This window comes from Rhipicephalus sanguineus, chromosome 8 (assembly GCF_013339695.2).
Source record: "Rhipicephalus sanguineus isolate Rsan-2018 chromosome 8, BIME_Rsan_1.4, whole genome shotgun sequence".
Lineage (NCBI taxonomy): Eukaryota > Metazoa > Arthropoda > Arachnida > Ixodida > Ixodidae > Rhipicephalus > Rhipicephalus sanguineus.
In genome coordinates, this window is record NC_051183.1 from 160,611,333 (window position 1) to 160,628,010 (window position 16,678).

General features: G+C 48.7%; 1 protein-coding gene across 1 annotated transcript; it reads right to left on the reverse strand.

The window, feature by feature from the left end:
• Nucleotides 1-14,951: 14,951 nt before the first annotated feature.
• LOC119403641 (translation initiation factor IF-2) lies at nucleotides 14,952-15,902 on the reverse strand. Its single transcript, XM_037670561.1, has one exon. The coding sequence runs from the start codon at nucleotides 15,900-15,902 to the stop codon at nucleotides 14,952-14,954; it is 951 nt and encodes a 316-aa protein (XP_037526489.1).
• Nucleotides 15,903-16,678: the final 776 nt, after the last annotated feature.

Below are 16,678 nucleotides of genomic sequence, written 5' to 3' on the forward strand. Positions count from 1 at the left end.
TTCCGGCCCGGGCCCGGCCCGGCCCGAAAACGCCATGCTCCGGCCCGCCCGAGCCCGGCCCGGTGTTCTTAAATGTGGCCCGTACCCGGCCCGGGCCCGAAAGGTTTGGGCCCGGCCCGGCCCGGCCCGACCCGACCCGTTTCAGCTAGTTATGCCTTGAGCATAAAGGAGGCACTGTCTAACCTTCGGTTATTGTGAAGATACCTGCCACACACAAGATATTTTCTAGAGATTGTTTTGGGAACTTCTTTCAGTGTCACGACTTTCACTGGTACTGTGTATACTTTCGGTTAATTACGCCCGTAACACTCTTGCGAAATAATTGCAGGGCAATATAAACTATAATTGGAGTCATAGCTGGCTGTTTTATGTACGCACGCAGTAACCACGCAATCTTATTTTTGCATTTCGAATAACGACTACAAAATATACCTCCATAAACTGAAAAAAAAAAACATGGCAGATATTTTTAGTTTAAGTTTTACATCAATTGCATAGGAGCTAGGGCTGTTGAGTAAAAGTAGCAAGTCTGCAAACTTCATCTATTGCACAATGCAATGAAAAAAAAATCGGCAGATCCTACGCAGTGTGGGAATTGAGGTAATGCGAAGCAGCCAGCAAAGAGCTGCATACATCGTCTTGTTTGTCAATGAGGCTTATGAAGTCATTCATGTCGTGACATCTAGTTCGCTATATATCGCGAGATTGTCATACATGCATGCGTGTATAATCTGGTATATGCCATGGTAATGAAACATATATTCTGCTACATATATACGATGCGTGACCTGCTATTTATGTTCGTCACACACTCTTGTCATGCCATACCAATTGAGGTATATATCCAGTAAACAAAATGGCCGGGAGTGCAGCGTGGCATCTAAATCATACCCTACATGACATGCATGTCATGATTTTCGTGTTACCACCTGGTATTTATGTTCGCCACACAGTCACGTCGCGAGATACCTATTTTGGTGTATATCAAGCTAGCGAAACGGCCGCCAGCGCACCATGAGCGTGGCACGTAAGTCATGCTGTACATGACATGCCTGTCATGATTTTCATGTTAACTTGTGTCATTTATGTTCGTCACACGGTCATGTCGCAAGATACCAATTTTGGTGTATATCAAGCTAGCCAAACGGCCGCCAGCGCACCATGAGCGTGGCATGTAAATCATGCTGTACATGACATGCGTGTCATGATTTTCATGTTATGACTTGTCATTTATGTTCGTCGTAAAGTCATGTTACGCCATACCAATTTTGGTGTACATTCGATTAACCAAGCGACCAGGAGAGCACAAAGTCGTAGGCGGCTAGATAGATAGATAGATAGATAGATAGATAGATAGATAGATAGATAGATAGATAGATAGATAGATAGATAGATAGATAGATAGATAGATAGATAGATGGATGGATAGATAGATAGATAGATAGATAGATAGATAGATAGATAGATAGATAGATAGATAGATAGATAGATAGATAGATAGATAGATGGATAGATAGATAGATAGATAGATAGATAGATAGATAGATAGATAGATAGATAGATAGATAGATAGATAGATAGATAGATAGATAGATAGATAGATAGATAGATAGATAGATAGATAGATAGATAGATAGATAGATGCGCTCAAAGTCGCAGAAGTTCGCTAAGAAATGCTTCGCATTTAAAAAAACGTGCTCTAGCTGCTTCTGGTAGGAATACACCAGGCTGGGCAGCGTTACATAAATTAAAGCTGTCGTGTTGACTCCTCGGCAGGCAACTGCACCCAACGTACACAACGTTTTCGTGTTCAAAACAAGAACGTTCTTTGTCCCAACCAGGGCCGTACCCGGGAATTTTTTTCGGGGGGTGTTGGTGTGTAGAACGGCCAACTGTGGCAACTCGTGGTCGCTGTGAAGGCATGCAAATATTTGACTATAACCAAAAATGTTAAAGAATGAAAGAATTTCGGGGGGTGCAAGAACCCCCTCAACCCCCCCTTAGTTACGGCCCTGGTCCCAACCTTCTTCCCCGAGTCACCGCCACCGCAGTGCCATAGATCTGTCAAAGCGAGGCACACCCGTTAGAGAGCGAGCCACCGTCCTCGCTGTTCCCTGAAGATGGCTGTCTCGTCGTCTTCGTGTGACCGCCTTCGATCTTTGAAAATGGACTAAGGGCTTCCAAAACAACTGTCTATTAGAGCGCCGAAGTGAACCAGCCGGCGGCCTCTTTAGCGATCCCCGTCGACGTGACGTGTCGGGTGTCCGGATGAGACCCGGGCCTAATACGGGCCTGGCTCAGGCCCGAGCCCGACCCGAGCCCGAAGATCACGGGCCCGAGCCCGGCCCGGGCCCGATCCAACAATCCCTTACCCGGCCCGGCCCGGCCCGCGGGCCGGGCCGGGCCCGGGCTTTCGGGCCGGCCCGGGCCCGTGCAGTGCTCTAAGTTGACCTATCCATTCAAGGTGTTTCTCAACGCGAGATATGCCGCCTCACACGGAGGTCTACGAGTGCCGTGAACAGAATTATTCAGGCCTACAGGTCTGAAGATGGCCGACTGAAAGATGCTGCTCGACCAGGACGCAGCCGATGCACATTGGAAGAGTCCGACCGCCTCATCGTTGCTGCAGCAGTTGCGGACCCTTTTCAGAGCGCCCAGCAAATTAAGACCGCTCTCGACCTTCAAGTCGGTGTAGAAACAATAAGAAGGTGCCTGCGAGAAGCCGGACTTCACGGGTTTATCGCCGTCCAAAAACCACACCTGACGGAGCGGCAAAGACGTCAGCGCCTTGAATTTGCTAGAGCGCATGAGCATTGGACGGTGGAAGATTGGAAGGAGGTGATCTCAGATGAGAGCACATTTTGTTCAAGGTGGGACCAGGAGCTCCGCGTTTGGAGGCCATACAAGTGCAGGTGTGTGTCGTGGCCATATTTCTTCCAGACGTTTCCTACGTATGAGGCACACCTTTTTTTTTTCCTTTTCTTTGTGCGGATACGACCCTGGATATATTTCCGAGGTCCACAGCCGCGGCCGGTGTGCTGTAAACGTCTGGGGAGCAGTAAGCAAAGATGGCCTCGGCCCGCTAGTGCGGCTGTCACGATCTTTCACAGCTGGGGCCTACTGCGAAATCCTCGACAGCCATCTGCTTCCGTATGCTCTGGACAGGCCGTTTAAAGACGGGTGCTTCTGGTTTCAGCAAGACCTCAGCCCAGTGCACACCGCCAGAGCTGTTGGGAATCTCCTGGAGGAACGTGCTGTTCTCACACTTCCGTGGCCTCCAAAAGGCGCTGACTTTAACATCATCGAGAACGTGTGGGGACAATTGAAGCAAACCATGTCCCGCATGAATCTAGGAGACGCCAGTGCTGACGAACTGTGGTTTGCCATAGCTGGCGAGTGGCAGCGCCTCGGCGAGAAAAAAGACTTTATAGAGTCACTCTACGAGTCACTTCCACGCCGTATGCAAGCTGCGATTCGCGTGGATGGTGCATGCACGCGATATTGATGTTGTCACCCAACGTGCCTATATTTGTCCATGGTGCAAGCATGATATTAAACTGCATAGATAGGCCACCATATTGCCACGCGCAGTGCTTTTTGGTTTGTTCATTATGTGTTTACTTGCCAGCGTCCGACAGCGCCCGTTTGCCTAATCAACGTTCAAAGCAAAGTCCGTGTTTCCAACTCTCTTTGTAGCCGCGCGAGCAATCTGATTTGATAGAGAGAGTGCTTCGCACTTTCTTCACTAGAGCCATGTTATCGGCACAATTATATGGTATCAAAAAGAATAGCGCCGAGGCATAAAAGCCCACCAGAAAAGCGCCGTGGCCATCTTCTTCCCGCCGACGCTCGCCTACGCACGCCGCTCTGTCACCTTCTTCACCGCTTATTTTTGTCATTTTCGGTCTATTTCAGAGCACAAGTTTGTTTAAAGGGCCCCTCACCAGCCCGCGTTCAATGGCGAGACAGTTTCCTCCTCGCCTCCGCTACCCTTTTTATAGGTGATATATCCCCCTCGCCACATTTTCTTTTAGTAGCACGGGAAACATGTCAGCACTAAGCGGTCGATCTCCGTTCTTTTGCTGCGCTAAAAATGTAACAGGGGACGACACGAGAACACAGAAGTGCGCACTTCTGTGTTCTCGTGTCGTCCCCTGTTACATTTTTAGCGCAGCAAAAGAACGATGCCGTACCAACTAGCCCCCCATTGAATCCTTATTCGGTCGATCTTATCAGGATTCCGCGCTGCTCGCTACACGCTGTTATCGCAGATTGCGCAGTCGGAAACACACAAACTGAAGTAAAATCAGTTGATCGCACACGATAGTCATGCGAGACAAGGAAGAACGAATGGGCGGCTGCATGGGATGTATTGTCGCAGCGCTAACAGGGACAAACGATATGCTTTTAACGCAAGGCAACGCCTATATACATAAACTAGGGAACGAATCTTGCTTGCCAGGGACGCCACGCATGCGCAGACCATGGCTGTATATTTCCGCGCGTGTGCTCCGCCGACGAGCGGCCACCGCTCCGGCGCTCCGAATTATTTTGGGAGCACCTGTACGTAAGATGAATTGGGCTCATTGGGCACTGTGAACATGAACCTGCATGCAGGTACGTGATGCGTAGCACCGGTTTCACCTTTAAAAATGCATACGAGGGAAGATGCGTACAAGCAATTCTATCATACAAACAATAATCTCACACGACTACCAATGTAAAACACTCACGAACATCATAATTATGCAAGAGAGGGGGACTGAGAGCACGGTTATTTTTCTGCATATTTTAAAACAATAACTGAAACATTTTTTTCTCACACCTTACATCAGATGTCAGTTAAGCAGTGCAATCAGAATTGCTCGATAAATCTAAGCGTCGTAAAGGAGAAGATCACGCTCATAAAATAACTGGAAAGTCATATTTCAAACATTCACAGCGTTCTTAAGGGCTTTACAGCCAAGTTGGTGAGGGGAGGCGGTAATGATAACAAATTAAGCTTCGGAAAATGAATGGAAGCGGAAATACAATACAATATACAAAGCGGCAGTGGCGCACCGACGGGGGGGGGGGGGGGGGGTTTGGGGGTTGTAACCCCCCCTGAGGCCGACCTGACGCCCCCCCCCCCCTCCCGTAACTGCTTCACGGTAATTGTCACCGAGAATGTAACGTACACGTTCAGGGGGCCTTGTTAACGTTATCATTTCAATTCAAGAGGTGATTTCAGGTAGAATTTCCTTCATATAATGTGTTGTATTCGGTCATCTACTCCTAAACAGAAAGAGCGAAAACCGCAAGTTCTGTGACTCTGTGTTCACTTCCAGTGAAGCAGTTTTGGACGAAAGAGAAGATGCTTTCACGGGTCGTCGGTTTGACCCCTCTTCTTTTCCTGCCCCCTCTGATTTGAAATAGAGCAAGGAGATAGTTCGGAATCTTCGAAGCAAGCTATTGTTCTTTTTCATCTATTTGATTCTCGGGGGAAGTCTAAGACGGGACGGTGTACAATGATAATGCGGCGTGTGACTTAGCCACAGACGTCGGTGCACAGAGCATGTGGCATCAAAAAGTATTACGTATAGCAGCTAACCTAGCTGTGTACGCAGTGCTACATACATGTATACGTCCAGAACAGGAGTTCGCAGTGTTGTTTACCGTTTATAACATTATTATCCGGTTCACACAGGTTCACACCTGCACACACGCAAATTATATTTGATACTGGGACGCTTCTAATGCAATTAGAGATTAGAATATCAAGTACCTAAATACCATTAAATTGTCGGTGTCACGTGGCTTGGTTTAATGGCACTAATGGCGCGACGACGAAGTTGCGCAACAAGTATATGTTTGTTTTGCCTCGAATGTGCAACTTTTTCAAATTCTACGTCATAAAACTCATTTTATAGAAATAACAAGCGTTTTCATGTACATTCAATTCCTTACTCGCTATGGAATCGAAACTCGCTTAAGCGTGATGAACATTTCCTGTTACGATGCCGATGGCATTCTCATTACTTTTTCTTAAATCCTTGATATTATAATGAACACGAATTGTGTCCTTCACGGAGCACCTTTGTTTTCCTTTAAATACTCAATAATGTACGCTCTCCTGCCGACAAACATTCTTTTTTCATCATAAATGGGTTCTACAAAATATTAAATGAGAATGAGGTGGGATAGCCACTTCAACCAACAAGACCACAATTTCGATCAAGCCAAACATTCTGCAAACAAATTTCCGGTCACCACGTGAGAGGAAATACATGGAATCATATTTGATACACAAATTTCAATCCCTACATCCATCAGGACTTTCTTTTTCTTTTTTTTCCTCCTCCTTCTTCTTACTGGACTGCCGCCCAACTTTTGAGGCCATCGATGACGTATGTCCGCCAATGACTTCACCCATTAAGCACGTGTTGGCTTCAAAAGTACACCGCCCGCTTGCCCCACCATCTTCTGCAGCATAGGCGGAGAGTACGGGGGGGCTGGGGGGCTTGGGCCCCCCCCGGACTGCCTCATGGGGGGCAGAGCCCCCCCCCCCCCCCTGGCTGGCGCCGGCCCAGGATATTTTTTAAGAGCTTGGCTTAGGTGTCCGTCCATTGACAACATACTGTTGGCCGTCCTGTCTGGCAGTATTTCACAGGAGGCTGTTTATGCCCGCTTTATTTTCATTTCAGGCTTTTAAAGGGACCGACAACTGTCCAGAACATGAAATGAGATGACTCCACTGATGGAAAGATTGTTCGTTGCATTGACTCAAACCAACCCGGTTTTTTTTTCGTGAGAGATAGATTTATATTTTTATTTCTTAAATGAAAATCGCGAAATATGACCTGTGGCGCCTCTGGGGGCAAAAACATGAACGATCCGATGAACCTCGCCACATGACCGTTGTCTGTCTAAGTGTTCCTTCTTTGTGTTGTCCTTTTCTAGTTTAGCGCAAATTTTCCTGCATAGTATGAACCAACTAGCCCCTCAAGACGTCCTGATCACCGTTGATTGCTGTACGCGGTCGATGATTTTTTTGTTAGTATTGAAATATTGTTTGTTTCATTAATACTCTATAAAAATGTACATATAGGCCTGCGTTAGTAGTATGCATTAAAGTGGCGCTGCCTTCGCGTGACATAATGATCTCATGCTCATCAGCGCGTCTTGAGCAACTTTTCAGCGTGCTCATGCAACTGTGCACGCAGTTTCCAGGTCGCTAAGATTTTGGAGCGATATAGTTTTGCTACTTACACTTTGTCTCAGAAATGACGCACGCTCCTACTCGGCGCGGCCTTGCATACGCGTAGTATAGAGGCTCGCGTAGTGACGTTTTTGATCACTTGGCTTGGCTCGTGCACAGAGAGAATAACGACGCCGGGAAAAGCCACCCATGACACAGGCGCAGGCAACCTTGGAAGCATGCGCACACAACGCGGTACAGATACAGGTACAGTGTTGTCCAGATACAGGGAACGTGTATAATGGCACATCAGCTCATTGTGACAGCTTGTTATTTTCAAAAATAGTTGCAAAGCTATAGGTAAAGGTGGTTAAGCATAGTTACAGGAACTGCTGCGAAAGCAGAACAACGATAGCTTTCACAAATCGCGAGAAGGGCTGGCGGCACCGCTATCAATTCTCAGCGTTGCTGGAGGAAAGGTGCGCCCGTGTTTAGAGCCTTTCAGATCGAAAAATACTACTTGTAAATTAACTACGTGCATTTGGGATTAACTATTGCAGCTACAAACACTGCGAAGGGTGAGCTTTCTGTCGCGCCGTAAAAAAAAATGGGTCGAGAAAAATCAGTTGTCGGTCCCTTTAAAGTTCGGCTTATGGGCCAGTGACGAGTCAAACATTCAGTAAAAAATGCCCCTCAAACGGATTTGTACGTGCAGAATATGTTGCGTTGATGAACATCTGAAGCGATGACTTATGCTACGACAAGTTAAAAAATTCACCGACGACTACAGTACTGCCTAATGCGAATTCTGAGCGCAGCTTCGTGTTCGGGCAACGTCAACAGTGTATGAAGTTTTGACTATCCGCAGTTGTAGCAATGTAACATTCGTTACATAATAATGCCACAGAGACTGCCAGCGCTCGAGTGCTACGGACACCACTCTGTGTATTGCAGGCGTCGCGAACCAAGCGAAACGTCGACAGCCCCGTTACGACAAGCGAAGCCAGCCGCAGTGCACGTGCCAGCCCTGCATGTGCACGAGCTCCGACCGAGGGGACAGCGCGCGTCATGGAGGAAGTAAGCGAAGATAGAAGCCAGTGGCTCGTGATATCAACAGACTCCGCGTTCGGTCTCTTTCGTCCTCATTCGCGCCATCGGTTACGCCGCCAACGCCAACGGCGACGCCGCTCAATGCAGGAACGGACGCCTAAGAGCTACGCTCTAAATCATCTAAATGTCTTCAACCCCGTATAGCGACTGGTTTTGAGAACGCAAAGATGCTACTGAGAATACAAAGCAATCCCGACAAAGTCAGTCAGTGAATGCTTTCGCACATACTCACTCGCCAATAAAAAACGGATAATTTCTTGGTTGTCTACAAATGGGTACCATTCGACATGCCTGCCTATGAAAGCGCTGAGAAAAGCTGGTACGCATTTTTGATTTATCAGTAAAGGGTTTTACTACAAGTTCAGTCACCAACGAGCAACTCAATTACTCGTCTAGAAAACAATCTTTAGCGGAAAGATTCGTAACCGCAGCTTCGCACTAGGTGTAGTGGTAGCAAAAGGTATTTGCTACCATCTTGAATTGCCATCTTGAATTGAATTCACTGGCATAATTAAAGCTTCCCGTGCCTGCGTTAGCCTACTCCCTCCTGTCTCATACCTAGGGCTGTGCAGTGCTCACAAAAAGGGACAAGGAACAGAAGAGGTACACAGGACAAACGCTGCTCTCAACTGAATATTTATTCCGGAAAACACAAAAAAGTAAACATGAAGAAAAATCGAGTCACGTGACTTGTGCTCCAGGCGAAAAACTAAACGAACATTCATGGCTGTTGCCCCGTAACATAGCATGCGCACAACCACTTTTAAGTGACATTTTCGCACGTGCTGACCAAGAACTCGTATTCCCTATCACAAAGCTTTATCGATGGCTGGCTAACACATGTTTCGTAGCTTCGTCTAATGTGGAAGGCCTCAATAATTTCTCGGGAAAGCTGCTTCTTGTGCCTGGAAAGAACCATGGTGTCAGTAAAGTGCGGGGTACACCCGCACTCCCGACAATGATCCGCTAAATGAGAATGCGTGTCTTGTGTCAATGAACGCTTGTGTTCTCCCAAACGAACATTCAGACACCTTCCACTCTGCCCTATGTAGGATCTACCGCACGACAACGGGATCAGATACACGATTCCCACCTCGCAGTCAACAAACTTGGACGTGTGTTTAGTACCACATTCGCTGTTGGTTTCTTTCGACCCACTCGGCTGTGCGCACTTGTTCACGCGGGCGCACATGCCAGACAACTTATTTGGGGAGGAAAAGACGACGTCCACACCGTAGCGCCTAGCGACGTTTTTTAGGCCATGTGACAGCTTGTGTGCGTAGGGTAAAACAGCGCACCTTTTTCGCTTACGGCTGCTTTCAGTTTGTGCAGTCTCTTGCTGCGCTGACTTCTTGGCCCTCATCAATTTTTCGCACGCCTTTGCGATTGCGACGTCCGGGAATCCTGCTCTCCTTAATCTAGCCACTTGTTCGTCGAAACTATGGCGGAGGCCGTGTACGCATGTTCTTTCTAGGGCAGAGCGGATGCATGAAAGTGCTATCCCCTGTTTGATAAGCTTGGAATGGCTGGAACTGAAATCAAGCAGTGGTTTCATGGTTCTTGGGAAGTATCGCCAACAAACATGAGTGGGTAAAAATGTCATTTTCAAGTCTAGAAACTGAATTGACTCTTCTTTCATCAATTCAACCGTAAATTTAAGGCCAAGCCCACATTCCTTAAAGACTTTGAGAATGTCTATGCTGCCTCTCGTGAATCTGGGCTGTTGAAGAAGACCAAAAAATCATCAACATACCGGTACACGTGACCTACCATGCCACCTAAGCGCTCAGCCAACAACCTATCTACCCTGCTCAAAAACATTTCTCTGAGTACCGGGGCCACCCTAGACCCTATACAGACGCCACTTTTCTGTATGTACAGGTTGCCTTCATGTTGTACAAGGGTAGACCGAAGGTAAACGGACAGGAGTTCAAGAAATGCCTCTACTGAAATTTTACATCTCTCATAAAATGCATACTCATCATTGAAGTCACAAATGCACATTTTGACACTCTTCATAAGTTCATCGTGTGGGAGCGAGTAGAAGAGGTCTTCAACATCAACGCTGATGACCTGGCAATTCCCTGGGTTGTTTTCTCTCAAAAAGTTTGTCAATTCTAATGAATTGGTTACCCGAAAGGGGTCTTCGATGTGCAAGGAGGCTAGATGCGCCTGCAGGTAGCCTGACACTACATGTTGCCACGTAGTTTTTTCAGTGACGATTGCCCTGAAAGGAATGTCTGGCTTGTGGGTTTTCGCTGAAAACTTCCAGGAAACCTTTGCCCGCCTTCTTTACTCCCGCTGCCAACTTTTCTAACTTTAAGCCGGTTAACAGCGCCAAAGCACTTGTCTTCACTTTTGACAGTTTTTCAGTAGACTGCACAAAATTCTTTTCAATGGCTTGTTCCGCTTTGCGCTTGTACAGAGCCTCTGGTAGAATCACGAAGAAACCTTCTTTATCTGCCGTTGTTAGTCTATGACCTTCATTCACAAGAAATTTGACTACCGAAGACAGATTCACTGACTTACGTTCCTTGCCATGAGTTCGCTTTACGACTTCCACACACTCGATCACGCAGCGAGGTCGCAGGTCCTCTGGCACTCTTGCTGAAACGTCTCGCGAGTGCAGAACTTTGTCCACCGGAGAAAGTCGCGGCTCCGTGGCGAACTTGGGGCCTTTTTGCAGAATGCTGGTGCAGATTTTCGGTACCGTGATGTCGCCCAGTGCCAGTACCTTTCCCTTCTCAGTCATGCTGGTATTCTTGGGTTGTGGGCGAGGTCTCGTTGATAACCACAGAAATTCGGTAGTTTGGTCAGCGATGCGGCACCAGTCACGATACATACGCTGCTGTCTCCGATGAGTGTGGTCCTTGGTCTCGTGCTGCCCGCAAATGATACGTAGTTGGTCCTGGTAGAATCTTGCATTCCTCCACCATTCCGAGGACATGACACTGGACAGCCGTCGGGCGTGGCCTGCTGAAGGCTGGAGGGGGCCTAAGGCTCGTCGAGCAGTGGGTGGGCATGCACCTTGTCGTTTGTGCCATGTCGCAGTCCTTGCGTTGCAAACACAAATGACTATTAAAGATGCCAATGTGGCTGGATTGAAAATGTTAAAACCCTGAAAAGAGCTCTGTGTACTAGAAATAAACTGACTTAGAAGAGAAAATTGAGCGAGTTGGTATTGATTCATACTTAGGGCTGTGCAGCGCTCACAAAAAGGGACAAGGAACAGAAGAAGTACACAGGACAAGCGCTGTTTCGCTGAAAATAAAACTTCCAGGAAACTTCCAGGAAACGTGTACTTCTTCTGTTCCTTGTCTCTTTTTGTGAGCGCTGCACAGCCCTAAGTATGAATCAATACCAACTCGCTCAATTTCCTCTTCTAAGTCCCTCCTGTCTGGTGCATGTTTAACAAAGTAAAGCCTGTTAATGAAAAAAAAAATCACAGCATATCCACGGATTGAATGATGATGAGTGGGCGAAGCTGCGGAGGTTCATCGGTAAACCGTGAATCTTCCGTGAATTCTGCCCAGTACATCATCACTGACGTGAGATCGGGCGCGTTTATACTAAAGGTTCGATGAGTTATGACGACTTGCAGCTCACTTTAATTTTACATGTACGCTGTGAATTTTCATTGTTTAGAAAACCATTGCTTTAGAAAACATCTGGCGTCTTTCGTTAAGCAGCTGGCGTCTTTTCGTTTTGCTTTAGACACATCTGGCGTTCTTTCGTTTTGCTTTTACAAAACATCTGGCGTCTTTCGTTGGTTTATTTCATCAATCAACGGCGTTTTGAACAAAATTTTTATTGTTTAATCACGCACAGGAGAAATCTCACCAGGCACTACCTTGGAGATAAACAATGGCTGCTAATGGGAATGAGAGACAATAGAAGTCGGCTTTTAGCTAACACTTACACTTTTACTTCTACTAACGTTTCCTACTGGAACATGCCAATGGCTGCTAATGGGGAATGAGAGACAGAAGAATTCGGCTTTTAGTTAACGCGCACGCTGCGAATTTTTAATTGTTCAACAACGAACAGGAAAAATCTCCCACCGGCACCACCTTGGAGGTCAAAGCGTAAGACTAGTTACGCACTACGACTACTACGACTACGACTACGAGGGACGAACGGGTGCCGCCTTAAGGAGCTTCGCCCCTAAAAACAATCGGCAGATCTCACGCATTGTGGGAATCGATTTTAGGCGATGCGGTCAACGAGTAGCAGCCTACGCGGCCTTTTTCATTTTGAGCCAAGAGTTACGAGGTGGATCGATGTCTTTGTGTAAATTGTAGAAAATAAATCTGGAGTCTCCCACTTACAGATCATAATGATATCTCGGTGTCGGCACCTAAGAGACTAAAGTTGTGTTAAATTATTTAATTGTGAAGTTGGACTTCTCTCTCTATCTATACACACACACATATGTGTGTGTGTGTGTGGGCAGAGTGAGAGAGAAATCTGGAAGAGCAAGTCGGGCCCCGCCCCCTCCGGTAAAATGAAAACTCTCCGCCTATGTTCTGCAGCCCTTTGTGAGTGCTAGACGCGCCGCCCTTCTGCAGCCTCTCCAAGTTGCTTCCATACGCCGCTCTTTTCTTTGTCGAGCCTTCTACGGCTCTCGCTTTGGTAGACCCCCCCTTTTCCTTGTTCTTCCTTTTTTTCTTTTTCTTCTTTGCAACTCCCCCTACCTCTGAGAAGAGGGGCCGGAACGCCGTTGCACGCGTTCTTGAAATGATGTGGCAAGGGCTACACTCCTCTATCTAGTTTTCTCTTTCCGGGCAGAAATTAGCGACAAGCGCCACCGCTGGACATGACGTCAACACTAACCCTTTAAAACTAACACGCCAAGGATGACAAGGCGCCTTTGACAAAGATAGGTCCTTCTACTGAAATGTTAGGCCAGCCTGTCTGAGGCACTTTCTCCTGTTTGAAACCTATCCCACTCCGTGTATCCATCTGTCGGCTCCCTTCTTGACCTTGGAAATGAAAATGAAGGCACTCATTCGACGAAAATGCCCTTTATATTTAAGGTCTTACCAATTAGCGCCACGTTTTACGTGCAAACGGGGCATAACATGATTCAAATCGGCAGGACCGAATCCAGGTAACTATCGATCCTTCACAACGCAAAAAAAAAAGAAAGAGAGAAAAGCACTTGAAGCACTTGGGCCCCTCCAGATACATATGGTGCGAATATTCTTTTTCTTGCTTTATCACAATGCATTAAGTTTGCTAAATATGTAAACTTTCTCATAAATCTTTCAATATTTGGAACCCTGTGCCCACGTCTGTCGCCATAGCAAATATAACAATGAAACACATCGAGGAACAGGCTCTTAATTCATTGCAACCGCAGCCAAAAATCTTTCTCAGATACGACTCAACGAATGTCATTCGAGCGTCAGCTAGGAGATCATAATCACAATTATTCTCTCATCTAAATTTTTCGAACGAGTATTCAGTTAACCTTTGAAGCAGAAAACTTCCTGTAGTTTCTGGATGTTCTCGTAACCTGAAAATAAAACTGTGCAAACACATCTACACAAGTCGATATTTTCAGTTCACTTCAGACCTCCCGAATATCCGCAATACATCAGTAGTAAACATACTAATGCGAAGAGCCGCAACGCACTGCAGCACACAACTTGAAGAAAGTAAAACAAGAAAAACGCGATGTATTCAGGAAACTCGCCAAGAACGGCTACCCAATATATTTTATTCAGAAAGCAATTCATTTGCTTTCTGAATAAAATCACGACGGAAGCTGAGAAACCCAGCAGCAGGTCTCCGCCAATTGACACAACGACAGAAATACGTACATCACTCTCCGCTATCCGTGGCGCCAGCGAAACCATCGCCCGCTTCCGCGGCCGGCTGAGCCACGTGACAGTTACACCGCGAATGGCCCGTCCGTTTGCGCCATGCACACGTACAGTCCGAAACGGGGGGGATAAAGCCCGGGCCGAAGCCAGTTCGAAACCGCAAACGGCGCCGCGTGCGCGACTTCTAAGCGAAACCTGTGGCGGTCCGCTCTATGCACGGCTGGTGCAGAAGCCTAGCTCCGGTCCCAGCCACAAATAGTCGTACCCTGTCAACGTCCCCTTCCCGTAATGCGCGTCATCGCAGCTACGACGGGTTCGGGCGAATAAGGCAACAGGCTAGAACAACAAACAACACTTTATTGCTACGCTAGCAATAACGCGTAAATGTCGCGTAGAGGGATAGTCCGCTCTCGTAGAAAACAAAGGGTAACGCTTACACCTTCGGTCGATGATCGGCTGGCGGGTCTCGGGGCGGTGAGGTGTTACCTCGCAGGTCAGCAGGGCACGAGAGACCGTCTGCTCGTCTGCCCGGTTGTTTTATTCACCTCCCGTCTCCTTCCCCACCACGAGGGTTGTTTCCCTCGCAGGGCGAGTTCCCTTTCCCGCGAGCCGGGAAGCGAGGATTGGCGCGCGGAGAGACGGGAACGAAGGGGTAGTCCGGAAAGGGCGACGGTGCTCCTCTCCTAGTGGTCCCTCGGCTCCCGCTGTCAGTTCGCGATCGCGCCAGCCTTAAGGAAAGGAAATGGGCGCGCGTGCTTTCCCACATCCTCCTCCCCTTAAGAAAGCCCTCGGACGACAGAGACTGAACCATGAGAACAATAAAAAAAATGTTTTTTTTATTCGTCATCGAGGAAGGCAAGGAGGGCGTGGTCCACGTCCATGCCCTCCTGCCCTGGCGGCTCTGCCGTGGGTGCCGCCGGTGCCCCCAGTGGTGTCGCCGCAGCCCCTAGCGCGGCCACGGTCGTGTCCTCCGCCGTTGCCGTTGCCGCCGCCGTCCTGGCCTCCGTCGCCGTTGCCGCTGCCGTCCCGGCCTCCGTCGCCGTTGCCGCTGCCGTCCCGGCCTCCGTCGCCGTTGCCGCTGCCGTCCCGGCCTCCGCCGGCAGCCCCTCAGGTGGACCCGCTCTGGCCGCATGGCCAGTGGCTATAGTTAGTAGCCACTGAGCGAAGTCCGCCTCCCGGGCCGCCCGCGCCAGCATGGCCCTGGCCGCCTCGCTGGGGCGTTCCTCAGAGGCTTCGCGGCTCGGTGGCTGGGTGTGTCCCGTGCGGCGCCGGTGCAGCTTACTCTGCGCATGAGAATCGTGCACCATTACGGCGCCGCACGGACATAGCCGCGTTCCTGTGGGCACCGGAAGGCAGGCCCCGTTCGCCCTCCGGTCCGCGTCCGCCACCGTCCTGCCCTGGAAAAGGCGGTACAGGCGGGCCGGAGGCGTCCCAACGCGGGCCCTCTCCTGCCGGCGCCAGGGCCTCGATGAGACGTACGCCACCGGGGGGTCCACTCCATCCTGGCTCGTCCAGGTGGCCACATCCCGGTAGCGGCTCTGAGGCGAGGCGGCCGGCTCTCTCGGCTGGGCTGGTGGTTGAGGAGAAACGGCAGCCGGGTAGCGGCGGTCAAGTGGCGGGGCGTACGGGCGGCGTTGTCGCCTGCGGGGGGTCCTCCGCAACGGCGTCTGCTGCGATGTCTGGGCGCGCTGGGGCCGCGACGACGATGGAGGGTGTGGGGGCTCGCCGCGGGGAGGTGGTCTCTCTGAGACGTCCCGGCGGCTATTGAAGCTTCCATGTCGGTCCATCTGTTCGGTGAAAGTCGACACAGAAAAGGATTAACACTCGCAGATCATGTTGCGCGTGATTCGTTGCACCCCGCGTAGAACATATCAAACACGGCCTACCATGCAGAGTTGGGGCACACGCCAAACGACTGAAGGCTTTCTCGATAGACGTGAAAGATTTGTATTATTCGCTTCCACACAACACACTGCTTCAGTGCCTAGAAGAATGTACTGACACCTTCGGGTCGTTAGCGTTCCAGAATGCATCAGGCATGTCAGTCCCCGGTTTTCTAGAATTACTTTCGTTTTATTTAAAGTCCACGTTTGCGTCTTGGAATGAGCAACATTTCATTAAAAAAAGTGGCGTGTGCATAGGTTCTTGTTTGGCACCAGTCTTGAGTGACATCTTTCTCTCGCACAAGGACCGCCACATTCAAAAAGATCTTGACTTGTCTCTTGTCGTCAAGGTCTGTAGGTTTGTTGACGATTTCATTGTATTTGTAGATTGTTCGAATGCCGATTTTGAAGTTGTTGTCCCTAGACTTCTGGGCTTGTTTAAGGATCACTTGCTTCCACTAGAACTTACACATGAGCTACCTTCAGGTAATTCGACTAGGTTCTTAGACCTAATGCTCTGTTTTTGCAGTGATCATTTGTGCTGGCTGTTCACACCGAGAAGTGGAAAACCCATTTTACCCTTTCACTCAGCTCATTCAAAACTCGTGAAAAGGGGCATCATCAATGTTTGCCTCGTCAACGCTCTTAGGAGGTCATGCCCGCACTCGATGCAACGATGT